The sequence below is a fragment of the Gallus gallus genome, chromosome 1 (genome assembly GCF_016699485.2).
Source record: "Gallus gallus isolate bGalGal1 chromosome 1, bGalGal1.mat.broiler.GRCg7b, whole genome shotgun sequence".
Taxonomy (NCBI): Eukaryota; Metazoa; Chordata; class Aves; order Galliformes; family Phasianidae; genus Gallus; species Gallus gallus.
The window spans coordinates 181,067,903-181,095,812 of record NC_052532.1 but is presented as its reverse complement, the minus strand read 5'-3'; the positions used below and the strand labels follow the sequence as shown (position 1 = coordinate 181,095,812).

General features: G+C 37.9%; 1 protein-coding gene across 15 annotated transcripts in view; it reads left to right on the top strand.

Moving 5' to 3' along the window:
- GRIA4 (glutamate ionotropic receptor AMPA type subunit 4) overlaps nt 1–27,910 on the top strand; it is a 222,562-nt gene that overhangs the window by 169,260 nt on the left and 25,392 nt on the right. For all 15 annotated transcript variants that reach the window (XR_005845305.2, NM_001113186.2, NM_205214.3 and 12 more), the window contains exons 11-13: nt 5,339–5,709; nt 7,017–7,215; nt 12,926–13,173. Coding sequence is in view for 14 of the 15 variants with exons in the window: in NM_001113186.2 (NP_001106657.2) it covers nt 5,339–5,709; nt 7,017–7,215; nt 12,926–13,173 (818 nt within the window). In the remaining variant the exon portion in view is untranslated. The remainder of the gene's footprint in view (nt 1–5,338; nt 5,710–7,016; nt 7,216–12,925; nt 13,174–27,910) is intronic.

Here is a 27,910-nt window from a genome sequence, read left to right as displayed (position 1 = left end):
TCAGACTTATCCTACCCAAATTAAGGCAACTTCTTATCTGGCTTTTAATTACATTAACCATCGCATAGATGTGATCATTATGCACTTTTACATCAGTAGTTTCTTTTAAAATAGCTGAGAAATTTTACAAATTGTAAGAAAGTCCCTTTGTCCAGATTCTGTAGAGTTTTGATAGAAGAGTTTTAGTGGCTTATAATCTAGTTAAGAGTTATAGAGGAAAATTGAAATTACACTTTTTCTGTTTCCTGATCATTTGTAGGTTGTTTCTTTTTAATCTTTTTTTTTTCACTTATCTTGAAAAATTTACCTCATGAAACACAACCATCCCTAGTAATGGAGTAACATACAAAGTGCTGTTGGGAAGCTCAGACAGAGGTTCATACCAGTCCTGGGATGTGACTGCTGCTGTTGACATACTTGAAAGCAAGGAAACTCCCAGGCATGAGCAACTTGTTGCAAATAGCCTGAAGAGGACATCCCACAGTACATGGTCAGCACTTCATTTTTTGAACAGAGAAGAATAACATGAAGGCTCTTTGGAGGTTTGATGGTCAAGCTGAAAGCTGTCAGGACTGCTTTTTTACCCCAAAAAACTAATAGTATTTGCCCAGTATTTGCTGTAGCACCCAAAAGCTCGTATTGGTAGTGTCGATTCCAGTATATCAGTAGTACCAGGGAATGATACTGAGCACTTGAACTCTCTTGCCTAATTTGCAAAATTATCACAGATATATACAAAGTCCATGGTGTATTTTTGCCCACAGTTACTCTCCAAAATGTTTTCTGGTCCCAGCTTGATTCTAGCATGGGAGACAGACTATTCCCTATAAGCAGCTTGAGTGTAGCCATTCTGGCTTGGAGGTTCAAGGACTCTCATGGCAGAGACACAGCCTGTCCTGTGCCAGCTGGCCAGGAGCTCCCGAGCCATGTTCAACTTACATTTACAGATGTAGCTTTAAAGCAGATTGTTCTTCCTGTTAACACAGAAAAGTGTGCTACTTAAGATTTCCACAGGGAAATCAAAAAAACCATTCTCCCTGCAACCTCCTTGAGTCCTTGCCAGATGATTTACACAGCAGCAGGTCCCCACTTAGAAAAGCAGGAAAATCAGCCCATCCTTCCTGCAAAGCTCTCCTGTAAGGGGCTGCTCATCTTCTCTGGTAGATCTGCAAATCATAATCACAAAGTCTGAGTGTTTGGCTGTGCTTCAAGCAGGGCTTTTTATATGCAGCCAGGACTGAGACCAAATTTGCAACAGAATTAGCAAGTTAACCAGATGACCTGCTTGAGAAACATTTTACAGATTCTAAATGTCAACCATATTAAAGAGTAAACAGAGTTGTGCCACCCAGTGAAAGCATTTCTGTACCACACAGGACAGTCCTTGCCTCTCCTGCTCTTTCCATTGAGCCCCAGTACTATGTAGCACTGCTCATATTGCTGAGGGTGAGAGCATGTGCCAGTTAATCCCATGTCACCTAGCTAAGCCCATATGCATCTTGTGCTGTTCTGGTAGCTGGACACCTTCCGATGCTGTGCAAATGGCTTGGTTGTTACCTTAGCTCTGTAGCTCATTTTTTTTTTTTTTCTATCATGTCACGGGGGAAATAGTGTGACAAGTTTTGCAAGCTTTGCTATGACTGTACATAAGGTCATGGCAAGGATTGGTTTATTTTCCTTTTTTGATTTCAGCACTATATGAAAAGCTATCAGACAATCTTGCTCATTTGTCCCTGATCTATCTGAGTGCTCTCAGTAGTCCCTTGTGGGGCTCTGTAGCTCTTGATAACTAGCTTGCTCAGAGAAGAAACACTAGCTGAGGTTGAAATACTGTTAAGCATGTATAACAGGTGTTTCCAAATGCACTGACAGTCAGCCTTGATTAAATATTAATTCCCCTGACAGAATATGCTACTCTTGCACTGCTTCACACAAAGGGTCAGAGCTCATTTCTCTTTAAAATCTGAGAAGCCATGTGCTTACAAAGTTGAAATAACTTCCTGTATGATTTTTCTCAGATAGCTTTACCACCTTCATACAGATTGCACCAAGGACAAATTTTATGTAAAAGGTTGCAATAACACACTCTGGAAAAGTGAAAATCTGCACCATCAGGCTTAATCTTGTTCCATATTATAAACTGGAAGAGTGCAGAATCCATCTGTACTTGGTATTGTGCAGCCTAGATTGAAATACCATTACAGGTAGAGTTGTTTCGGATGTGAGTTGTCATTAGTCTTTGTCCAAACAGATTTCACTGGGAAAATGATCATGAATAATTTGCACTATTGTTATACTGTTTATCATCTAAATCCATAAACACTGATACTTTTAATGCACAGCAATTGTTGCTATTTAACTTTCAACAACAAGGAGTTTATGTAGGCCTCAATGTGCCACAAAATAGCCATAAATAATATGATCAGATTGGGTAGGTTGGATTTTTTCCGAATTATTGGGCATCTTATTGTGACCTAGCTGTGTACTGTTCATTTACATTCATTGTCATGAAACAAATTTATCTACATTGTGAACCACGTGACATTAGACTGCAACTGTAGTGAAATGGGATAAGTACTTATTTCTTCTCTTTAACTCCTTAGGGTAGTGTAGACAGCTCATTCTGCAGGCCTTTTAATTTGGTAAGATGCAGCTCATCCAATGTTTTGCATACAACAACAATGTGCTAATTAGGTCTTTAAATTAATCTCCACAACTAGCACCAAAGTGGTGCTGTCACATTTCCACCTCACATCATAAAAACTAACAGCTCTCAAGGATCCTTTTTTTAACACTACTCATAATCTGCAAACACACAAGAAAATCAAGATTTAGCAACACTTTTGAAAACCAAGTTGAGCATTTACACTATGTTAATAAATATACTACTATGTGACTATGACAAAAACTAGCAGTAGTAGATCATGATTTCCCGGAGTCTTTCATTTATTTGGTTTCAAGGACTCTACAGAAGGCATTCACAGAACTTGAGATTTAGGGTTATAAATGACACTGACTCTAAGGATGGAAGCCATCCTTCTAGAAAGAGAGAAGTGATGAGTGAGATGAAATACAGAGCGAGGCAGCAATGTCAGTAACCCAAACCATCGTACAGTCCTTAGATTACAGATATTAGATTCAATTTATAGTTGTGAGGATATTTGAAAATATATTTTAGACATTATTTGTCTTTGTATCTTTTACTATTAAAATGTTACCTGTTTTAGTCAGACTTACAAAACCACAACACTTCAAGAAATGAGATTTTAAAATTGCATTGTATCACAGAATTTAAAATGCAGAGAATTAGAAGTATTACCATAATAGTTACCCCAGATATTAGCACCAGAAATAATGGCTGGTATGCTTGCAAAATGATGATTTTAATTATACTGCTTAAACTGTAATATCTTATATAAAATTGGGATAAGTGTTTGCATCACAACTCTTTCAGAATGACAGATATAACCTGATGATTAATATATAATAATTTAAATATGAATTTGCATTTTTGGACCATGGCACTGTAATGAGTCACTTCTTTTAATTTATTCAGAATTATGCAGCTACAAATATAGATTTAAATTATAACTACAGTAAATTAGTTTAAAATTAAATTCCATAAAATATGTATAGCTTAGTATAACTTAGTTTATAAAGAAAACAAAAGCGTTTTACTTTAAATACATATATCTGTTTTAAAATTTAGAGATGACCAAAATCCTACATTTCAATTTCAATTTTTCTTTATCACACAAGCTATTTATGTAACACTTGGATTAGACAAACTATTTAAGCACGTCCTTAGTTTTCAGCCTATTTTAATCTCGTTGAAATTTGAGGGATTTAAATATGTCCTTCTGTATTTTACTGAGTATTTATGTCCCAAAGAACTTGCTAAAATGAAAACATGCTAAAGTTTTGATAAACTATGAGATATGTACTGTATCTGAAGATGCAACTCTATGAGATGAATTTGGGCAAAATGAATACTTAGAAAAGAAAATGAAGACAGTTACATTATGGAGGCTTGTGAATAACTCAGCTGTGCCCGTGAAGATGATTGGGGCTGGAATGGGGTGAAACACATGCAGAATATCTCATGTATTGCCACTCAGATATGGCCACTGCAGAAGGCAGGTTGTGAGTCTACCTAATTTGCAACCAAAAAAATGTATTTCTTAAAGATATCCTCCTTAGCCCATTAGCTAAGAGGTCCAGGCTAGCCAGTGGGCCTGGGCTAGCCTTCATCTTTATGAATGCACCTGGAGATAGCACTGTGGTAATCACAGAATCATAGAACAGTTTGGGTTGGAAGGGACCATAAAGATTATCCAGTTCCAAATGCCCGGCTGTGGGTAGGGTAACAGGATGACACAATGAACAGGAGAAAGTTTTCAGCAGCTTCTGCAGCCCTGTTCCTCTGCCATCTTCTTCCCAGTTACTTTTACAACTCCCATGTAAGGTACTAATGCAATTATAGCTTTAGCTCACAGGGCAAGGAGCAAATCTTAGTGTAATGTTGGTCCTGGATCACAGAAAATACAATTAGCGCATTTACAATACCTTGTAGTTAATGCAAACATCATTGTTAGCAGACATAATCACCATCATCATCCGTAATGATTCATTAAAGACTGACATAAGCATATTTAAAGAAACAGATTTTTTTAAAAAATTTCTCTGCTGGAAGTGGATTCAACAAAGTTTTTATCATTTAATGGCACAATTTTGTATCCTATTTTTCATATACTTACCTTTTGTGCTGCTTATAACTTGATTCCTTCGTACTGAACTATCATTTCCCCAAGTTGTCTTCCCGTAGTTTTGTGGCATTAATTTATCACATTTGCTACCTCATGGAATTTGGGATTTCGGTGAGACTCTGAGTTGGCTTATGCAGAGCAATGATTGTACCTTATGGAAATATGATAATAGGCAACTATTTCTGGATCTTATAAAAAATACTAATATATTTAGTGACAGTAAGACCATTTTCACTTTGAATCCTTCCTTTAATTCTTTAAATTTGAATTAATACCTAACGTGACCTACATAGACTGCTGCCCACCTCTATAAGATCTGAGAGTCTTCTCTTTGACAGGAAAATTAAGTATTTCTATAGTTCTGTAAAACAAAACCCTGCAATATGTTTCTTTTTCTAAAAGCATATTGAGTAAATGTAGACTGTGATAGAACGAAACAGAAACATAGTATAAAGAACATGTAAGCCACAGTGTCCTGATGTTGATAACATACCTTTGGAATTAGCTGCTTAGCTGAGTCTATAAGCCAAATCCAATTAATCTATACATCTATATTTCTTTTTTCTTTATAGAAAGCAGAGATTGCTGTTGCGCCTCTGACCATCACTTTGGTACGAGAAGAGGTCATTGATTTTTCTAAGCCTTTTATGAGTTTGGGGATATCCATTATGATCAAAAAGCCCCAGAAATCTAAACCAGGAGTGTTTTCCTTCTTGGACCCTTTGGCGTATGAGATCTGGATGTGCATAGTCTTTGCCTACATTGGTGTCAGTGTGGTCCTGTTCCTAGTTAGCAGGTTTAGCCCATACGAGTGGCATACAGAAGAACCAGAGGATGGGAAAGAAGGACCCAGTGATCAGCCTCCCAATGAATTTGGCATATTCAACAGCCTCTGGTTTTCCCTGGGTGCCTTTATGCAACAAGGATGTGATATTTCCCCAAGGTTTGTGTCAAATCTTTTTACGTTTGCATTTTATCTTCAACACTGAAGTGTAAAGTCTTCCTTTTCATTTTCCTGGCAGTGTTTTGAAGTTCATTCTTTAGGAAGACTTTTCATTTTTCTTATTTTAATAACTAAAGTAACAAAATCTGCTTTGAATTTCAGCCATTATTATTTACATATGTCAGTGTGCATAAATCACAAACAGTTCTCAGAAACAACAGGTACACACAGGAGGAATCCCACTGTGTGGGCTTCAGAGGAATTTTGTTGTTGCTAAATTAGTTCCATTGTATTACAGTTGTGAAATGCACATTATTATGCTATTTGCCTTGTCTGAACGAATGTCCCATTTCTGTTCCCTATTATATTCTGCAGTGCTGCTTGCAGAATATCACTGTCTACACAAGAGATAATATTTGACCAGCTGTTTGTGAAAGCCATGCTGTAGTGACAAGCTAGGTCTTACAGAGTGGATTATTTCAGATGTAATATACGATCTCAATCCTGAATTTCTCAGCCTTTTTAGATGTTCTGGAACTTTAGTGTGCAATAACTACAACTTAATTTATGACCCATTCTTTCAAATTTGAATTAGTAATGAGATTTTAGAGTATTCAGTACTGACCTCTAGCTCTGCTATTATTGAAGTCAGAAATAACATTGCTGCTGATTAATACTGGATGTACATTCCTCTTCAACAGCCTTCACATCAAATTTCAGGTGGTAAAATGGAAATTCTAGTTTTTACTTATCATAAATAACTGTTACCACAAAAATGCCTGCTTCTTAAATAACAAAATATGAAATGTTGAGTTATTACAATTGTGTACAGGATGTTCAATAAGTCCTTGTGATAACTGAACGTATGCTATATTGGTCACAGGAACATTTTAATCCTGGAACCAATATAATGCGTGTGTAAATCTTTTTTAAAGAGGGAAAAGAGAAAACTACTGATTTGCAACTGCTAGGCTTTACTTTTGTCTCAAAAAAGAAATTACCTACCGAGGATTTTGACAACATTTTTGCCGTGCTACACATTTCCAGAAATAGGAACATGGGGATTACTGTTCAAGAGAATTCATACTTCTGCTTCTGTGAGATATGTATTACTATAGTGGTCTGTATACATCAGGCACTAAGATTAAAGAGAAAAAGTGTATATTAGTGTTTAAAATGTGAATAGCTTCCTTCCCATTCTCTGTTATGTAATGACATATTCAGTAATAATGGTGCCTTCTTTCTTTCTCTTTCTCTCTTTGTGGCTGAAGAGACAGGAAAATGTGCATTATCTTATTCATGTTTAGATCCCTCTCAGGTCGCATTGTTGGAGGTGTCTGGTGGTTCTTCACACTCATCATTATTTCATCCTACACTGCTAACCTCGCTGCTTTCTTGACTGTTGAGCGAATGGTCTCACCCATAGAAAGTGCAGAAGACCTTGCCAAACAAACTGAAATTGCTTACGGGACACTGGACTCAGGGTCAACCAAAGAGTTCTTCAGAGTAAGTTGACATATCCATTAGAGCGGTTTTCCCTACTGACCACTCTGATAAGATGCTCAGAAAGGGTGAAGTACTATTAGTTTGCAATTATGTATAATATGGTTTGTAACTCATGCAATTCTTAATATACATTTTTACCCCCTGACACCTTTTGTTGGAGTTTTCAGTTATTTTAATTCACGGAAAACTTATTGATCCTGTCACATTGGAGAGGAGGGTTGCCCCGAGGGATACGGAAGCCTGTGATAATTAAAGCAGCATTGCATTATTGATTCATTTGAAGCTAAGGCACTGAAATGATGTGAAGCACTGAAAGTCCATGATGATAATATGCAGTCTTGCAGGTTTTGCTTTTACTTATGGATTTGGCTGCATGTATTTTGCTTTAGGGTCTTGGTTGTTGGATAGGAAATGCATTTTTTTTTTTTTTAATTTACAGACTTTCAGATGAATAATAAAGAGAAAATATAACTTGAGGGGATCCGGCTGAAGCATTAGGAAATAGCCTAAATAGCCATTCATACGTCTGTGCTGTCTCTATTGATTACTTCATTTTCATTTGCTTTCCTATATATCTAGTTGGCATGTAAAACTCTTCCTTTGCCAGTCAGAAAACAGGGAGCCTGGGCATCATCAAAAGTACGTAATAAATAAATACACCTCCTGCTCTATTTTACATTTCCAGCAAATGAAGCAAACTTTCATTTGAAGGTGTGTAAGTTTAGTGTTTGAACATGGCTTTCAATAAATGTTGCAAGCCAGTAATCCTCCCTTGGTAACTAAATGGTTCAAGACTATCAAGACTAATATTTATATGAAAGGTACAGGTTAAGGCATTTTTAGAAGAAAAGTATGTCTTTCTGAAAGGGTACTGTTCTGTGTCAGGTGCTCCCATGTAGCTTGAATGTTTTCAGTTTGGCCAAACTGAGGTCACTCAACAACATTATGAATGGAATTTGTGAACTGAAGACAGTATCAATTCAAAGAGAGCTGCTGAGTGTTTTCAAAAAAGTCTGTAGTGAAATAATATTTTCATTGTAAGATACAGCCCCACAGAAAACTTGCAAATATTTTCTTGCATACTTTTAAGCTGTACAAATATGGTGCCTTATGGGAGCTCAGTCTTAAGAGAGTTTACAGTATTTCTTCTGTAGGTACCACATCCTGTCTGGGACAAGAGTTTTAGGATGAAATAAGTCACCCATTAAACCATCTTCCTTTTTGCACTAACTCGAGAGTGATCCATCAGAAATGGCTAGGGTGCTTGGTACTTCATTTTTTGATGGATATGTTTCAGGGACAGGTGTCCATACCTCTCTTCTTGCACAGTCAATATGCTGCTATACACCTAAATGCAATGTTAGAGATGCTTTCTGAGAGCAGGCTTTGTTATCCCTGAGGTGGTAGAAACAGTTTTTTATTCCTGGGAGCCCTGATTACACATGAGACGCCTGCCAAAACGATGGCTTTCAGATACAGGGAGCTTATCCAAAAACTGAAACACTGTAATCCGTGAGATGGCTGGATTTCCTATTTTCTAGAAAACAGCATAATCCCACAGTAGTCCTTCTTATTCTTCTTCATCTATGATTAACCCATAGATTCTTCTTTAGTTCACCTTGTGCAAATTCTGGCATTTAATTCTAAGAATTCCAGTTTTAGTCCACTGAAATGTATGCATTTGAGTATTTTTTTCAACAGGCATGAAGCTGTGATGATAATTAAAACCATGATGCTGAGAACCAAGCAGGTTTATTTAATTTTTTATTTATTCACTTCTTGCATTCTCGAGGATATGCAGTACTGGCAGCTTTTTATGTGATGACACAAAAAAAGAATTCCCAAGGGAGTAAGACAGAACAAAGGAATGTGGTTGTTTTCTTAAGTGTTTCCGAACACTTTCACAAGGCATTGTCAAGAACTGAAGAGGTCAGGTCTTGTGACATAAAAGGTGTCTTGGTTAAAAGAATGTTGTGATACTTTGAAATCATCCTGTAAGCACAGAAACTTTTTTGTATGAATTGATAATTTATGCGAGTAGCAAGATCTCTCCTTAAAAAGAAAAATATTCTTTTGTCCTCTGTGATAGCTATTCTTTCAATTTAATCTCATAGTGTATAGAGGAAAAAAAAAGAAGGAAAATCCATGATTATACGTAGGTTGCTCCAGAAGTAATGCCCCCTGTATATTTCCATGGAAACTGCAACAGATGCAAAGAGCACAGTAGCACAGAGTTTGATGGAGCAAATTCTCAGCTACAAAAAACTATTTTGCAACACAATCACCACCATTAGCTCTGCATTTTTTGCCACTAATGAACAAGAACCTGCATGCTCATAAAATCTTGTAAAAATCTGTACCAGTGGAGGCGACCCACTCCCACTGTCACCACTGCTGAAACACACCACTCATCACCTCACTCTGCTGTTGTCCACTGCTTGGTTTCCACAAATGTTCATCGAGTGTTGATGAATGTCAATGAGTGCCATTTTTTCAGCATGAAATAATTCAGTTGCACAAATTTCCTTCATTTGCACTTCTATGCCAGATGCCATTTTGTCAGACTGCCCCTCTGCTGCCATCTGTCACATGGCAGCTACATTGAATGGAACATTGGTGAGAAATTTCAGCCTCTACTACTGTACCACCAACATCTGCCTATAACATTATGGGTCAATGTAATAAAATAGGAGGCATTACTTTCAGAGCAGTCCTTGTATTTTTGTCTTTATTTCAATCATAAAAGGATACATTAAAAACAACCCCAAGCACTGGACGCATTTTCAGATGCAGATATTTGAAGTTTTATCAAGTTTTATACCGTTTTGATCACTTCAAAGAAAAAAATTATGTAATTGAACCGCTGTCATCACATGGTGTTAAATTTCTGCCACAGTACTGTGATTGGTATTGCACTTGAATCAGGGCAATCCCAGACATGTGATGTGTGCAGACTGTGAGAAGAACTCATTGAGAGAAGATCTGGATAAGATATCAGGAAATTACTGAGTGTGGTGAGGCACTGGCACAGGCTGCCCAGAGAAGCTGTGGATGTCCTGGGCAGCGTGACCTGGTGTGTGGCAACCCCAGCCATGGCAGAGGGTTGGAAATGGATAATCTTAAAGGTCCCTCCCACCCTCACCCATTCTATGATGATTCTATTTATTTCTAAAGTTTTTTGCACAAAACAGGGACAAAGATAAAATACCACTGACAGACAATATTTATTCAAACACTGTTGGCATAATACATAAACTCAGGCACCACCTCAAACAATAGTACATGAAGATTTGTTTCCCAATTAATTTTTTGTGCGTGTGTGGTTGGAAAAAAACATCGGTTTTAGAATTAGAGTCACGGGTAAATTTTCTTTTACTCATTACTGAAAGTGATTACTGGCTGTGATCCATCAAGACATTTTCTTACCATTTGATCTTTTCTTATCAAAACGTCAGAAAATCAGAACATTCAGTCTGCTTTAAATCCAGACTGAAAACAGAAAAAGATAATCATTTTAAAGACACAGTAAAGAAAAATCAGATTTTGATTCCATCAACTATTTATTTTATTTCCTGTTTCGGAAGCAGCAAGAGTTGCACTGTCAGAGCAGCTTGCTCTAGAGAAAGAAAGCTTACCTTTAGCAGCCTCAGAAAAGCCCTAAATGAAAACCATCCTATCTTGACTGGCTGCAGGGGAAAGCTGCTAAGCTTTCTCATATGGTAATAAGGAATATCTTCAGTTTTCACTCTGGGTTGACATGTGCAATTTGAATGTTAACAAATGAAAGCTTGGGAGACAAAAATGTCCTCAGAGAGCAGATGTCATCTTAGACTTTCTGTATTTTTTATCTCTTGATGAGGAAACAAAATAAGATCCAGAAAAAACCCTACTTAAATGAAACCTTTTTTTAATTGACTTAGGGCATAATTTCATGTTAATTATAGTATTACTTTGTGTGGCATGTTTCTAGTTTTGAAGGAAAGTGACTTATTATAACTTTACTTCATGCAATGAATGTTAAGATGTAAGAAATTGTTAGAAGTAAAGGCAAACAAAGGCAAGTAAATATTCCTGAAATGTTTCCTGATTCATTACTGTTCTCTTACATTTTTTTTTCTTTTGTAATTTTAAATCCATGAAATTACCTGAGTGTAAAGCAAAGGGAAGACATGGAAGGCTTGGTTAAGGCTCTGTTCTTAGCTGCTATTATGTAAATGAAAAGGAGCTGTGTCTGCAGTGGAAAGAGAGGGCAGCAAGTCAGGATGTGATTATGGACATACACAACTATTATTAATTTAAGTTTTATTGTTCTTAATGGACAAAATGGAATAGGTAGACAAACTAAAAATAGCATGGATGATTTATGATGTTCTGTTGTATGGTATTTGTATCAAACGTTTCTGGTTGAATGATGCTTATTTTCCAGTTAGGTGTACTTCCCTAACAACTTTGTTTCTAAGCCATAATACAATCAGTCAGTATTTGCTCAGGGAAATTACTCTTAACATATGCAAAATCTTGGTTCCAGGACTCTTAAAGCTATTCTATATTTAAGTAATACCTAGATGACATTATTTATATTTGCTTAAATATTCTAAGATCCTTTTGTTTCCTTCAGTGTGGGGCCATATAGTACAATAAGTATTTTCCTGCAGTGCTCAGCACAGCATAGGAATGGGCTGACAGACCAAATCTCACTTTGCTTGAAATTCTTGTTGACTCAAAGAAAAGCTGATTTGAGTCACGGCTAGAAAGAGTGTTTTTCGCCCCATACACTAGAGAAGACAAATGCCCTCTCTTACTGAATAAAAATACCAGATAGTGGTCAGCTGTCATGCTGCTGGTTTGCATGTATGTATTGCTGTTGCAGGATGAAGCAGAGGAGTTGCTGAATTAATGTAACAAGCACAGGGAAGCTTCTGATCTTGACAGCTGTCTCACGACTGTGGTTTCCAAGTTTAAATTCTTCCCTTTCTGATGTTTTATTTCCTTATTTATTTATTTTTGCTTAAGGTTTATCATTCCCTAATTCTTGATTTGTGAATACATTACACAATCCCAGTCAGGAAAATCTCCAGCTAAGTCATGAATTCCTGCACATTCCTTGAGCAAGTACATTTCCCAGTCAAGTACTTGCAAGATACAAACCCGATTTATTTATGAACTACAGTTCTAAAAACATACCTAATATTTGTGTAAGACCAAATGCCCCCAGAATTATATCTCCTTCAGCAGCATAATATTACTTAAGTTATTGTGGTTTCAATGATGTTAGAAGTGGGTGTAAGAGCAGAGAATTAACTCAAGATACAGAACAATATTTTTGGAGGAATTATTTTATTTTTTTCTCTTTTCCATGCAGGTTTGTTATGGATTTCTATTTCATACATAATTCTCTAAAATACCCCTTTTAACATTTGCTGTGTGTCTTATCCAAAAATAAATTCAGGCCCAAACTATGCAGTTATTTCACTAGCAACTGCTACTGGGTAGCAAGGCCTAAAAGTGATATCTGATTTTACAGTATCTACATTATTATGTCTTTTTTTTTTTTTTAATTAGCCATTGGATTCAAAGGAAACCCTTAATAGTCAGATTTTCCCAATACCCGTTATTTGAAAAATTATGTGTGATTGATTTTATTTTGAACAGCACCACTCTGAAATGTTGCAACATTCTTTTGTTCTAACTTCTTTTTAATTTTCTCCAGAGATCAAAAATAGCAGTGTATGAAAAGATGTGGACCTACATGAAATCAGCAGAGCCGTCAGTGTTCACTAGGACTACTGCAGAGGGAGTAGCTCGTGTCCGCAAATCCAAGGGCAAGTTTGCCTTCCTGCTGGAGTCCACCATGAATGAATACATTGAGCAACGAAAGCCTTGTGACACCATGAAAGTGGGAGGAAATCTGGATTCGAAAGGCTATGGCGTAGCCACACCGAAGGGTTCTCCATTAAGGTGGGTGGAATAGTATAACAATATAAAATGTGTTGTTATAGTATTCCACCTTCCCTGATGTCCCTGATATAGCTATTTTTTGTTTTGTGTGTGAACATGGTATGTTGTTTTTCTTTTCTTCCATTTCATATTTTGTTTGATCAGCAAAGGTAACAGTTCCTAATTGCAGTATGGATTTAACAGCTATAGTTGGCATAACTTTCAAGGCCATATAAAAACCAAACTGGTTGAACACTAGCTACTTGAAGTCAGCTTCAATAGAATTAACATCAGCTATTCTATTTCATCAGCTTTTTCATCAATTTCTACCCTTTATGGAGTATTATGCATACATTATTTGCATCAGTAGCTGCATCAATAATAATGCCTACATTTTATGTTTTGTCCATTGATCTTGGCTGCCAATTTCTGAAAAAGAAGCTGCTTTTAACATCTTTTTTTTTCAGTTGTCATCACTTAGAGGCAATTGTCCTTTCATTAAAGCAACTTAATTGAATTGCTTTACTTAAAGCATCTTCTTATTTAGAAAAAAAAAAAAAAAGTTTTGTTTCCAGCATTATGCATTTCAGTACTGCCTTCAAAGTCACCAGCATTTTTGTTATCTTGGTATAAAACACAGTCAAGTAGGGGAGTTTTAGATTCACAAACAGAACATTGTTTGCTTTTCATTTGAATTTTCAGGGAAACAGAAATCTAGGTACTTCTCTGTGTTAAAATTGGCAATATTTACCATTGTGATGTCCTCAGCATTTAATGCAAACAAAGTTGTCTTTTTCCTATGGTAGACTTGCCAATTTTCTTCAAAGCGTCAGAGCAACCAACAGATGGAGAGAATATGGCCTGTGATGTCTTACAGCAATAGGGTGCATGGGAGTTGGGAGAGTGAATGGGCCATGGAACAACCAGCACTCCCCTGCAGCAGTTTCGCTAATGTGCTCACAAGTAGGGGTTAAAACAGTCTCTGATGAGATAGTCACTAGTGAGATGAGGGAGGTGCTGCAGGTGTAGATAGAGACATTATTCTGTGTAGGAAGTAACTGGGGATGCCTGTCTACATTCATGACTGCAGAGGAAACATCTTTACCACTATTCAAGTAACTAGGTTAGCTCTTAACTCACTGATTTAACCTGCACACAATACCACAGACCTCAAGCCTTAGCTGAATCACACTGATTGGAATGGAAATATCACCATGTCCATCTGCAGCAAAAAAAAAAAAAAAAAAAAAAAAAAAAGAAAAGAAAAGAAAAAGGGGGTGGTTGTACATGCAAAGGAATATCAGTCTAGTTATTGCCAGGATTGAATATTAATTTTTTTGGTCCTTAACATTCAGTACCTCTCAGATTTAAAAACTGATGCCTCTGCCACTGAATGGTGTGGTAAGAGAACACAAAGAGATGACAGAGGGAAATGTCAACAGTAAATTACTAATTGTAAAGAGTTATGGAAATTATGTCCAGAACTCACAGGGCTGTAAAAGCAGAAGGCAGCAGATAATAAAAAAGGGTAATCTGTTATCTGAGTATATTTCCAAAGCACACAACCACATATTTTTAATTTTATATTTTTAATATATTACTCCCTCAGTGCTGCAGAGTACCTAGAAGTTAGGCAGCACTGCAGTTGAGCGGAGCTGCTTTTCTTGCAGCTTAGATAATAAAGTGCCCAAAGTCACAGCAGACTTCTTTAGAAATCATTCTAGCTGCTCATGTATATATCCTAGCAGTGGTCTGTTTGCCCTGAGCATGCTTTGTGATGCTCTTTAGTCCTTCTCAGTATTTTCTGCCGAGTATTCAACATCAACAGTAACAGCCAGCCTATTATCCTGAGCATTAGCAGTTAGTGGTAGTTATTTTATGTCAAATTTGGGTCTATTTCAGGTTTGGTTGGCTGGCAAGACAAAATACATGAAGAGTAATAGGGCTGAGATATAAAGTGGTTAGACCAGAAAGGAAGAGGGGTCGTTAAGACAGTTTAATAGGAACAGAAATGAAAAGTCATGATCAAAAAGGATAAGGTATGAAATCCTGGTTCCATCCCAGATGAAAACAAAACTTGCGTATGTTTCTGTGAGACCACAATTTGCTCTAAGTGGGAGTCAGAAAGTATCATTAGGGTGATATGATCAACGTTTAGTTTTTCACCTCCTAAGTTCAAACATCTTTCATAAAAGGGGATAGGGAGAATCTTACCCAAGATGAAAATCGGACCAAATCTTCTTTCAAGCTGTCTCGACTGGCTGTCAATGTCCATGTCTTTCCTGAGCCTTTCTTTCACATGTGCTAAGCTGCTTGTTCTCCTGCTGCACCCCATTCCCTCTCCAGCCCCAGTGACAAACCTCAAGCAACACATCAGTGCTGCTTACCCATTAAAAAACATTAAGCAACTAACTTAATGTTCTGGACAAGAAGAAAGAACAAGCAACACCTCACATGCCTACCACCTGATCCATGTGTCCATGTAGACTAGCGCTGAGTGAAGAGGGGAGAGGCATCTTAGCTGTGTGCTTTTGAACAGAAAAGACTCAACTGCACTTTTTAACTGCATGCTCCAGTATTTCCTGAACTGTTTGGAACCATAGAGTGTGCTGGGTTTACTATTTGGACTGCTACTGGTCAGATGACTTCTGTAACCGCTGCCAGCACAGATAATTGCAAATATTGACCACGTAGTTTGAAATTCATGAAGGGCAGACTAGCTCAGATCATTACATAAATTAGTCAAAACACATAATTTGCTGTGGGAGTTGAAAATCTTATGTTTTATTTAATAATCATAATTTCCTTTTGGAATTATGTGTATACCACAAATTACTTGATGTAGTTCAGAAATAATTGCAAGTAACATATAAATGTTAAACATTCACACTCTATTCTTGGGTTGTTCGGGACTGGGGAAAAATATCAATTTTTTCAAATGAATTATTCGTAGCAAATTATTTACTAAGCTCTTTGAACACCTATTTCACTTCAGATATCCTGTTCTTAATCTTCATCCCATCTACGATTGCAAATCAGGAGTTTCTTCACTGAAAATGTGGTAACAGCTTCATATAATATTGATGTGATTATATGGAAAACCAGGCCATATATTTTCACATAAGTAGCGCAGACAGAAAGTGAAGGAAATATAATCAGACTTCTTCCTTTTACAATGATTTCCAGCCATCATATCACTGGGCTCATGTTCATTAGAGTGCACATATCCATCCCTTTGCTCATGCAGATGAAATCCACCCTTCAGAGTGACCAAGGACCGGTCTCTCTATTGCTCATGACCCTGCGCATGAGCAGGTTAGTGGATTTTAATTTGAAACTCTTCTTTATTGGATTCCATGCCTCACTCCTGCAGTGTTCAACCAGTAGTTATTGGTTAACTTAACTGATTTATTCTCAGTGCTGGTGGAGTAGCAGGATTCATGCATATATCACTGGGTGGAAGAGAATGAGAAATGCCTGATGTGTGCTTCTTTTATGCCCAGTGGGCAGTATCACGCTGCACATCATGTTTATCTCCTTCCTGCCTGCCTTTTCAGTGATATTCATTTATAGATAATACAGTAAAAGCCTAACGTATTTGAAAAGGAATGTGGGATTGAGGGTAAAGACTCATCACAACAAAAACTGAGTTTCTTTCATAGCACTACCCAGTCGTCCCTACTGTTTCCTCTTCCTACCACGGTAGGTATCTGTCCAAAACTACTGTGTAGTAATCAGTGTGACATAAAGAGTGTTTTTCTTCAATGGTTGTGTATTGAAAGGTGGTTAAGAGAGAGCTGCTGGTCTGCTTAGCCAGACCTGCCTTTGTAAATGTGGTGTTGTTAGAAGATGATCTGGTAGCCAGACTTCTGGTCATTGTGTACTTGCCACGCACAGTAATCTGTGTCTCTACAGGGCAGTACCTGGAGGCTTTGCACTGTGCAAATTCTGTGCCTTGCATGCTTATACTCTTCTGTTTTGGTTATGTGGGCATCATAAGCATGTTTAAATAGTGATGAAAATGGAAGTTCTTAGCTCTTAAGGGTAAAGGAAAAGTAAGCAAGGGCAATATTGTCTTAAAGGTACTGCTTTTTGTACTTTGAGGCTCTTTGATGCAAGGATAACAGGTTGAGCTAGAACATCGTTGTTGCCCTAACTGCTTTCACTAGTGACATTGTGCTGGGCTGGCCTGCAGCCCACAGCATGCAGTGTGAATGGGTGCAAGGTGGTCAGGTTATGAGTGCTGGTGAGGCTCTTTGCGACCTGCTTAGTGTGTGTGGTAGAATTAGATCCACCTAAATAATTAACAGTTTTTGTGTGAATGAATGTGCTGATGAGATGGAATAATTGTGTTAGAAATTGGTGGGATTGATGGTGGCTGTTCACTAACATGATCAAATCCAGAGCTGTATCAAGTTCCTGCTATTGACATTACAGGGAGTGTTTATAGACACGAATCTGGAATTCCATATTTCATTTTTCAAGTCTCTATTCTTTATGTATAGCAAAGAATAATTTCATCTTGACCTTAAAATGAAGTGTTTATGTTCTGGTGAGGAAGGAGAACAGGGCCACGTGGCAATAGTCACCAGCTGAAATGCCAGTTCTTCATCCCTTCCTTACTGTGTTTCTTGTAAGATGTGGTGGGAAACATGGGAAAGGCATCAGTGAAGCAGGAGATGTGGATATAATTTTCCGATCGCTGGTGTGAAGTGCAGAAATGCAATGGGAGCAAAGCCATGGGTTTTAGTTTCTAGCCCTTGCAAGGAAGGAGTCCTCTGTAGAATGCTTGGAGTGAAAAGGCATCCCCAGGGTGCCTTGCCAACATCTTAAGCATTCACTTGTTTGAGTGCAGAATCTGAAGGAGTTTTATCTCCAGTGGGGTTTCTGTGATGGAGGGATCTTTTTTCTAGAGGTAACTTGTGAGTTTATGAGAATAAGATAAATATGCTTTATGAATGGGGGTCTCTGTGTGGGGAGCTTTGCAACCTATTGTCTTAATATTAGTGAGTATATGGCTGAAGTCTGAGTTTTCTTGAGGCAAATCTCCAAACTGTTGTCTAGCTGTACATGTAGCTGGCAGCTTGGTGTCAATGCAGAAACAGGCTCCATGGGACAGGTAGATCACTCTTTGAAGTAATTCAAAGATATATTGATGTATTTTTTGTTATTTATTTTTGGCAGGACACAGAAAGAGCCATGAGTGTAGCATCATGGACACTAATGAGGTGTTTTCTCTAGAGAATAAGCTCTCAATAACAACACTTTTCACTGCAATTTTATGGCTTAAGTTAGGATTGTTTCGATTTCCTACCTTTCCGCTTGTAAAATTTACAAGAAAAAAACTCTCCAAGTAAAAGATTTTATTTAAATGTATTTGCCTGTTCATCATGCAGTGGAGCTCTTTATCCAAACACTTAGGGCGTTCATAAAAGTTCTGTTTATTTGTTGTTGTTGTTTTTTTGTTTTTTTTTTACTGGACTCTTTTCTTATGGAGAAAACCTTTGTCTTGGTTAAAAATTAGAAAGTTAATATATGAGGCATCACTGAGGAACAGTGGAACCTGGGACTCTGATCTCTACTATCTCTGCTCTCAAGATGTTTCTTTCTTTTTTTTTTCTTTTAAAACAGACATTCTGTTTTCAGACAGAAATGATCGGAAATAATCCAGGTAGCAGAAACTAAATATGCCTCTGAGGTTCAGCTGAAGGAACAACTTGCTAACATTCATTTCCAGACTTTCTGTTGACTGATTTTCTTTTGACCCCTGACTTTTACATTCCTTGCTAAAGAGTGGCCCACTCTCTGCCTTTTTACCTAGTAAATGTTATTTTTAGTTGACAGAAAACCCAATGCGTTCTGAAGGATTTGACCTGTCTGAGAAATATCCATGCTATAAGCTCTGACACTGCATGGGTAATGGGGTGTTAATTCATGCCTTGTTATGCCTAAAGTAAAGGGAAGAATATTATGTGAAGTCATACAGTATGATCTACACCATCAGTCAAAATGGGATAATATTTACAATATGCATAAGATGTTACAGATCACATTCCAGTTTTCAAATCATTTTGCATCACAGAAACAAATGACCTTATAAAAACTCAGTAAGAAAAACTCCCGACTAAAATTCTGTTCTTGAAAATACCAACACAGTGCCTGGAACTATGCTGGGATTCCTGTTTTCTCAGCTTCTCCTTGCTTTAAAAGAACAGAGGTCAAACTCAGTGATTGCACACTACTACCATATTTTTATCATCCATTATTTACCAATTGTTTCTATATCTTAACAGTAGCCATAAACAATACCAGTTTCTAGCTCCTACGATGCTCTTCTGAAATGACTGCTACAATGGTGATGCTGCTTACAGGCAAGACTTGGCATTCTGGTAGAGTAGGAGAAACACATTCCAAAATAAATAGATAAATAAATAAAAATTGAACTTACTTTTTCTGTATCTCTTCTCACTGCAAAGATCATTTGTTTCCAAAATCTGAGGAGGCCACATGCTAGTACCTCTGCTTCTGTCAATCTACTCTTTACTCCCAGGGAAGATCCCTGCGATCTTAGTGAGACCAGATGTGAAATGAGGATTTTTTAGCAGGTCTGAAAGGACAAAATGGAGATAGTGCGGTGAGGAGAGCAGTGATACACACTGTGGAAATGGCAATGAAACTTCTGCCTAGAATATAATCTTTATCTAAACTTTGTAATAGCAGCAGATATTTTTAAATTTGCAGCAGATCTCAGTCAGGTTAAACTACCATTCTGCCTTTTTGTCTTCAGCACTGGCTTAGCAGCACAATGAAATATTTTTTTTCCTTCATTTTCCTTTTTTACAAAATACTTAGACAGGAGCTTTGTCCTCCTGATATTTAGTGATTGCTGAAGGTGAAGTTTCTGTGCTCTTGTAGAAGCACTGATGGGACCATCAACGTCTGTAGAAGAAATGAAGACACCAAAAAAAAAAAAAAAAATCACGTTTCTTCTTTTGTTCTTTTGTTTGTCTGCTCCAGGATTATTTGAATGCAAACAAAACAGGAGCTACCAAATCTAACCAAATGAAGTCTGACAGTCAGGTTGTTCACTTCTGTGTCAGGTAAAAAATGGATGCATATAAATAAAAAAAAATCAATGAACTTTCCTAAAACTATCAGTGAAGAACCAGAATCTCTCAAAAAGATGGATATCATGGCTGTACATGCCTTACTGACTTTCTGGAAGTTTGCCTACTCTTGATAAGCATTAATCCCCAGAGTATGCCAGTGGGATACAAAAAAGGGTTATCATCGTTTCCCATGTACAGATACTTGGAGGAAAAATTCTGCTTCTTGGCACTTCAGAAGTAAATTTCTCCTGTCCTTTTCCCTGCTATTTCCCCAGTTTCTTGTAAAGCAGCTCAGCAGAGAGCAAGATACAGCTCTTTATATTTTAACAATGCAGCTTGTTATTATTTCTCCTTTTTCTTTTTATTATGACTCTTTGGCTTTTTAGGTGTCAATTTCCAGGAAATGGACAGGCTTCAGAGTACGTATTCATTAAAGGCACAATCCAGCCACCCTTTGAAGTTGATGGTACAATTCCCACCAAGTAAAAGATCTATCCCACTAAGATAGTAATTGTCCAGGTAAATTGTAGGTAGACTAAAGCAAGGGAGCAGGGCACTGAAAGGCATCTCAGCAGCTTGTAACAATACCTCTCTGTGGAAGTGACATTTGGGAAACAAATAGCACCTTCACAACAGCTTGCAATTAATCGTTGTGGTAGTTGCAAAACTGACCACTTCCAATTGATGGTAAGTACCAGATGGACTTCCAAGAGACAAAAAAAATGGCCATTTAGTTTTTTCTATGCAGCCTTGGCTCTTGTAAGAAATCCAAAATCAGAAGTAGGAAAAACATTTTCTTTTCTTTCTCACATAGTTTAAGTGAGCTGATTAATTTCTTCACTTTCAGCACACCAACTAATGGATGGTTGAACATCCCAGAAGACAAAGTGGAAAACTTCCCAATAAAGAAAAAACAAAACAAAACAAAACAAAAAAACTTCAGCTCTAAAATCTATTTCCCCACATCAGCAAAATATTCCCAAGGTGCTCAGGTTCCAGATGAAAATGGACGTACATGTATCTCACAAACCAACATGAGTTAAAAAGATTTCTTAATAGAACAAATACTTGTGGTCGATTGGTAGTCATTTCTCTGAATTGGTCTACCTTGCACGTTGTAGGAAGAAGAGTCAAAACTTCTGCTTTTTTACTCAGTTGTCTTCAGGTATCCTCTGTGCAAGTGTGTCTGCATTTTTATAGCTGGAAGACTTATTCTCATCTTCTGCTTCAGTTCTTCTGCTATCTGTTCCATTTAAGTCACGAAGTACTTAAAGTGGAAAAAGGTTTTAGCTCCTGTTTAACTATATCTTTTAGCACATCACATGATGCTGAACAATTCTCTCTGCTCTTTTGTTGAGCGAGACTCTCTTTTAGCAGCTTTCAGCAGGACTGTCAGCTTTCTATAGTCAACATTTGAGCACAATTTTCCTTGCACTTCTTTAAAGTCAAAGGTCAACTGGATGAAAGTGGAGTTATAGTTCCTAGTGTGACCTGATACAGAAACCTATTTTATTGTTACACTTCAGTTATTTCTTTCCACTCTGAAAAGATGCGTGAAAAGAGTAATCTGTCTCCAGGACACAGAGGAGACAGTTTTTTCTTTCTTTCCTTCTTTCTTTCCTTCTTTCTTTCTTTCTTTCCTTTTTTCTTTCTTTCCTTTCTTCCTTTCCTTCCTTCCTTCCTTCCTTCCTTCCTTCCTTCCTTCCTTCCTTCCTTCCTTCCTTCCTTCCTTCCTTCCTTCCTTCCTTCCTTCCTTCCTTCCTTCCTTCCTTCCTTCCTTCCTTCCTTCCTTCTTTCCTCCCTTCCTCCCTTCCTCCCTTCCTCCCTTCCTCCCTTCCTCCCTTCGTTCCTTATTTTTCATGTAGCCAGGACAGGAAGGTCCAACTCCCTTGCACCTTCCAATATGAGCAGCAGGTATGACCAAAGTTTGCAGGTGAGAGTGGCCCCAACACCTGGCAGCCCATTATGTTACCTTAAAGATAGGATTCCCATCTTCATAACTATATATTTCAGTACATTCCAATCTATTGCTTATATGGTTCAATTTACTGAAGGCAAAATTTGCAACCATGTGCACCTTAAGAGAGATTTTTATATTTAAAATTAGATGTTTGGCTTCCTTGGTATGGATGCAGACAACTAATTTTGCACACATCAATGTGGAAATTCTTTATATAGCATTTTAGGTTGTCTCAACTGTGTGATTCAGATCAATTTTGGATCTTAACACTGAGTCTACAGAAAACCTTATTGGATATGGTTGGAAATCTGTATATTATTTCCTACAGAATATTTAAACTCCTTGTAGGTAAGTTAAATCACCCCCATGTTAGGTGTGTACAAGCAAACATTTCCTTGGCAATTTTTTTCATGTTTTTACATTTTAAACAAAAATTTTGAATTTGAAGCTTTTCACAAAAGCTTTTTACTGGTTGCAAGACAAAAAAAAAGCAAGAGCTAGGATACAGATTGATGCTTCTCTCTTTGCTGGTTTTAATTAAGAAAAATATGTCCTTTTTTGTGTAACATCTAGGACCAGCCCACATTCAGATGCTCTGTGCTAAGATCCAGCTCCTTAGGTTTCAATCAATGTGTTACTATCTTAATTACATTCTAACCTTACCTGCTGATAAGGAGTTCGTTGGTTTTGTTGTTTTTTCCTTTAAATCACACATGACAATTGGGTCTAGTTTTGTAGAGTTTAAATAATGTGAATTCAGGCTATGAAAGTGTTGAAAGTGAACAGAAAATCATCAGGGTTTCTTGAAGACTTCAGAATTTTTCCTATCACAGATAATTAAACAGAACGCTACTTTTGGCATCTCTTTTAGATAGTAGGCAATTATCCAAGGTTGTTTCCAATTAGAGTGCTTTTAGTTCCTTCAATTTGTAGGCCACAAGAGAAGATATTTTGACATCAAATGAAATAATTGCAAACATTCAGACCGTATCTAGAATACTGCATCCTTTCTTGGTCCTTAATTCAAGAAAAACATCAATAAATTGAAGCAATTTCTTCAGAAGGTTGTTGAGATGGTCAGGAGCTGGAGCATGTGCTGTGTGAGGAAAGGCTCAGGGAGCTGGCTTGCACAGCCTGGGGAGGAGCTGACAAAGGCCTCCAGTGTCTCTGAGGAGGTCACTGAGAATATGGATTTGGACTCTTTGCAGCAGTGCAGGTCAGGAAGGTGAAAGGCAATGGACATAAGATGAAACAGGACAGGTTCAGTCTGGATGTAAGGAGAAGTTTTTCTCCAATAAGGATAGTCAAGCATTGTCAAAGGTTGCCCAGAAAGGCTGAGCACTGTCCATTTTTAGAGGCTTTCAGGCTAGGCAAAGCCATGAGCTTCCTGTCTACTCTCAGAAATGACCTGCTGTGAGCAGGAGGCCAGACCAGAGACATTCTAAGGTCTTTTTCAGTCTGTGCTATCCTGTGATCCTTTTGTGGCAATTACAGATTGAACATTTCCAACTGTCACATTCAACGTCCTGGAATTCCAGGATTATCAGGAAAGTGTCAGGAGCTTATGGAGCAGAATGTTTGTTGCTCTTTTAGTAACTGGTCTCCTCTGCTTGTTCCAAAGCTGCTCCTAGCCACCAGGCTTCAGTGACAATTTCTGTGAATCACAAGTCAGGGAATCATGAGTCATTTAGGTTGTTCTCATCTAAATCTCAGTCACATGCTGGAAAAGCAGAAGAGTAAGGGTAAGTGAACTGAATGAAACAAGCAGCATCTTCTTTCTCAGGACACATGGAACACTTAACTTCCTAAGCAGCTTTGCAGAATTTCTGAGTGGTTGATAAGCTTTGTGTATCCCTTGACACCAGGGTCAAAAAGTGAGTTTTTTATTGTGGGATTCAGAGCCCTCAGTTTGGCTATCCCTCACTTTCGTCAGGGTGTGCAGAAATATCAGAAATGTTTCATGGCTAAAGACTGAGTTGAGGGAATTGAGGCACAGTTGTTTAAGTGTAGTCTGGCTCTAGGAAGTAAGTGACTTCATTGCGAGGACAGAAGGCTAAATTCTACTAACTCTTGCCTGAGAAGGCCCAAAGATTTCTGAGAGGCAAAGAAATGTGCTTGACTGAGCATGAGGCTGGAAGTCATGTCAGACTGATGAGCTTAATTGTGATCTTGCTCCCATCTCCCAGGAGACTTGGAGAAGGTCAGTTCACCTTATGACTTCAATTTCACCTTTGCAAATTGAGGGCAATGACAATTGCCCATCAGCCTTAGAGGGATAGTGAAGATGAATTGCATAGTGTTTACTGTGCTGTGAATATGTAAAGTCTGTTCTTACTTCAGATGTTGGCATTATTAACTTAAATCCATGGAGGTGTGTGCTTCAGAATGAAACCCCACAGTAAATTTCAGTGTCTTTGATCAAAGAGACAGTTTTAGAGACAAAACAGTGGGAATGGCTAATTAGCTAATGGCTTATAAACAGCAGTCTTTGAACACACATCAGTCTGTCTTCCCTCTAGAAAGCAACAGCAGAAATCTCCATCACCAGTGGATCTCATTCCCTCCAGTTTTTTTTTTTACTAAAAAGGAGTGACATGTGGGCATGTGTTCAGGGCAATAATTGCATTAGTTAGAACTCTGTCCACTGTGGAGATCCTTTCCATATACCTTGTTTTTGTTTGTTTGTTTGTTTGTTTCTCTCTATAGCCTGGCTGCCTGTAGTTGAAACACTGGAAGTGCTACTGTGACTGTGTACCTATGACTGTGTATGGACTGCCTGGTTATAAGTGCTGGTGCCTTTGCATTTTCTGCTGTGTGCATATCTCTACCAATGATCGCAACATTTATATAGCCGCTTGCCAAAGGGATTGGTTTGTCCTTGTGTGACAATTTCACCTGATCTTGGACTGATGTTCAACTGATGTTCGACTGGCTTCAGGGCATTTTAATTATTAGCACACTGGTTATTGGGCTGGCCATCTCGTCTGATTGCTGGCACCATTTATGTTTGTCTCAGCCTATCAGATCTTCCCCATTAACTTTTACAATAATATTCAGTCAGAAAGTCCTAGGAACTCTTCCAGCTAATCCCTATTTTGGCTGCTGACCAAATAAGGCTTTATATGACACAACTGTAATTGCTTCATTTGTATGGTATTGATCTGCCATTAGGCAAAACACAAGCCAGCATTTCACTAAGGCTCAAGTAATGCAGTATTATTTATTGTTTGCATTGCAGTTGCAGCTAGAGTTCCCACCTGGGGAACGGACCCCCTGTGTTTCTCTCAGTCCCTGTTTCTAATTAAATGTACTTCAAAGTGCTTGCATTATAATTAGACCAAAGCTTAAGAAATCATCTCTTAGCAGGGATCTTTGCTTTTGCTGCCTTCCTTCTAATCCATTCTTTTCTGAAGAACATCAGTATGAAGTCACAAAGAAGCATGTAGCAGTACAGAAATCTCTCATAGCTCTTCTCAGTCTAAGTTTAGATCTCATAACAGTATCTTAGCCATGCAGATCTCACTAAGTAGTGTCTGCTTTTGGAAACAGTAAAAATAGCTAATTTCTCAGTGTTATCAACGGCTTCTGACGTTGTGACCATGCCATTTTAATACCTTTGTGGACACTGATATTGGTGAATGAACTCCCTCAGAAGTAAACTTCATTTTCCCTTATATCTTTCGCATGTCTGGTTACAGTCCTCACAAGGAACAATTACTGAACAAAAGTAGAGTGCTTGTATTACAGCATTTTCAGTACCATGCAGTATGCTGACAGTATTTGGTTTTACAGCCATTTCGTGTTTCTTTCTCATTGAGGTGAGACTGGGAATTGGTTAGACCTGGACAGCTGAAAGTCCAAACAGACAGGAGAAAGACTGATGTTCATTGGAAATAGTCCCTAAGCTAACAGTCATACAGCTTGTGAAAAAGATGTGCATGGATGTTCAGTCATGCAATGTTAGGTGTAGCAATTCCTCCATTCCCGATATAGAAAAAGCAAAGTACGCTGACATACAGGGGAAATTCTCTCTTTTTTTTTTTTCATAGATATTCTATTTCAAAGAAAACCTACATTAAGCAAATAACAATTAATTCTGAAAACTAATAATTTAATGTGATTAAGGTAGTACAAGACAATACTAGTGATGCACCAGTCACTAGTACAAGATATTTAAATTACTTAAAATTCAGTTTTATAACTGAATAACTGATTTTTGTATTGAGTCTCACAGGATATTTTACTTTCTATGGTTCCGAGTGAGTCAGCAATGAGCTCTGGCTTTCTGGAGGTCGCAGTGCCATTTCTTCTGAGGACAGATGATTCAGCCCAGAGCTAGGTCTTCCCACAGAAGAAAGCTATGAAATTCTCAGTGCAGGGCAGAACATTTCTGCCACCAATGGGACATGCTGATGGAGTGAAAAATTAAAAGCTGCTGAAATGGCTACCATGCACTTTGTGCAGGAAGTTTTTGATGTACCCAAGTCTTCCTCTTTGATGGGTGGCCAGATTGTGTGATGTTAATAGCCAGTGTTAATCCACCAGTGATATCAAATTTATTGAGATGGATATAGAGAAGAAACAACTCTCTGGAATGTAAGAAACTACACCCTATTTCTCTCCAGTAAGCACCAAACTGCCTCCAAATGAGACACATTTTTCCTGGTCTCATCCTCAAGGAAAATACTCACTCCAGGACACTCAGAAGCATCAACTTAGAATGTCTTAAAAATATAGCTAAGATATTATGTAAAACACATTTAAATTTGCTGGCCAACATCAGTAATGTTGAATAATGTTTTCAGTCCTGCAGAAAACAAGCCATCCACTCAAAAAAAAAAAAAAAAAAAAAAAAAAGATAATTTGTGCAGACAGTAAACTGGTAAACTGTAGCATTTGCAGCATTTGGCTTTCTGTTGCAGAATGAGTAGCATAAAGAATTTGTATGACATACACCTGGATAACATAAGACAGTGTCACTTAGGCCTGCACCGATGCAGTCCAGGTAGGGCATGAGATGTGGTAGAGGGTCATTGCTGTGCCCCCACTACAAACCCTTACTCCCTGGCACTTACTTGCATCCTGTGCCCCTGCCATAGACTCTGTACTCATTCTCACCAATGCTGCTATTTTCTCTCAGCTGGGTGCCTCTAAATGTAAGAGTTACTGGACAGGCAGGTGAAGCAGCATCCAAAAACCACACTGTGACAAGACTGTGAGCAGAGATCTGCTTCACCTATGGTGTGAAAAGGCAAAAGGCTTTGTGCTGACCATGCCAGAGGTGAGTTTTACTCTGTCTGAAGGAGTTAGGTATATTTGAGCATGTATTTAAAAATGCTCATTTTAAACATCTCCAATTTTAAAATATTTTAATTGCTTTCAGCGCTGTAGGATGCGTAAGCAAAGTAAAGGGCTCGAGATTCTCAACGTTTCAGAAGTGAGAAGGTCTCAGCAATGGGCTAGAGCTATCCTCTGAGCAATTCCTAGCATGCAGAAACTTATACCAATGCTAAGACACTTTTGAAAAATCCCACTTAAGCCTTTAAGACATATTTTGAGTTGCAGGTGTTGGCTGCAGCAGCCTAGATGCATAATCCTGCTTATGCTGAAACCAGAAAGAAAAACTGCATTTTGAAAAGTGGCGTTTCTGTATGTGAACAGGATTACGTTATTGTTAGACAAAATTAAA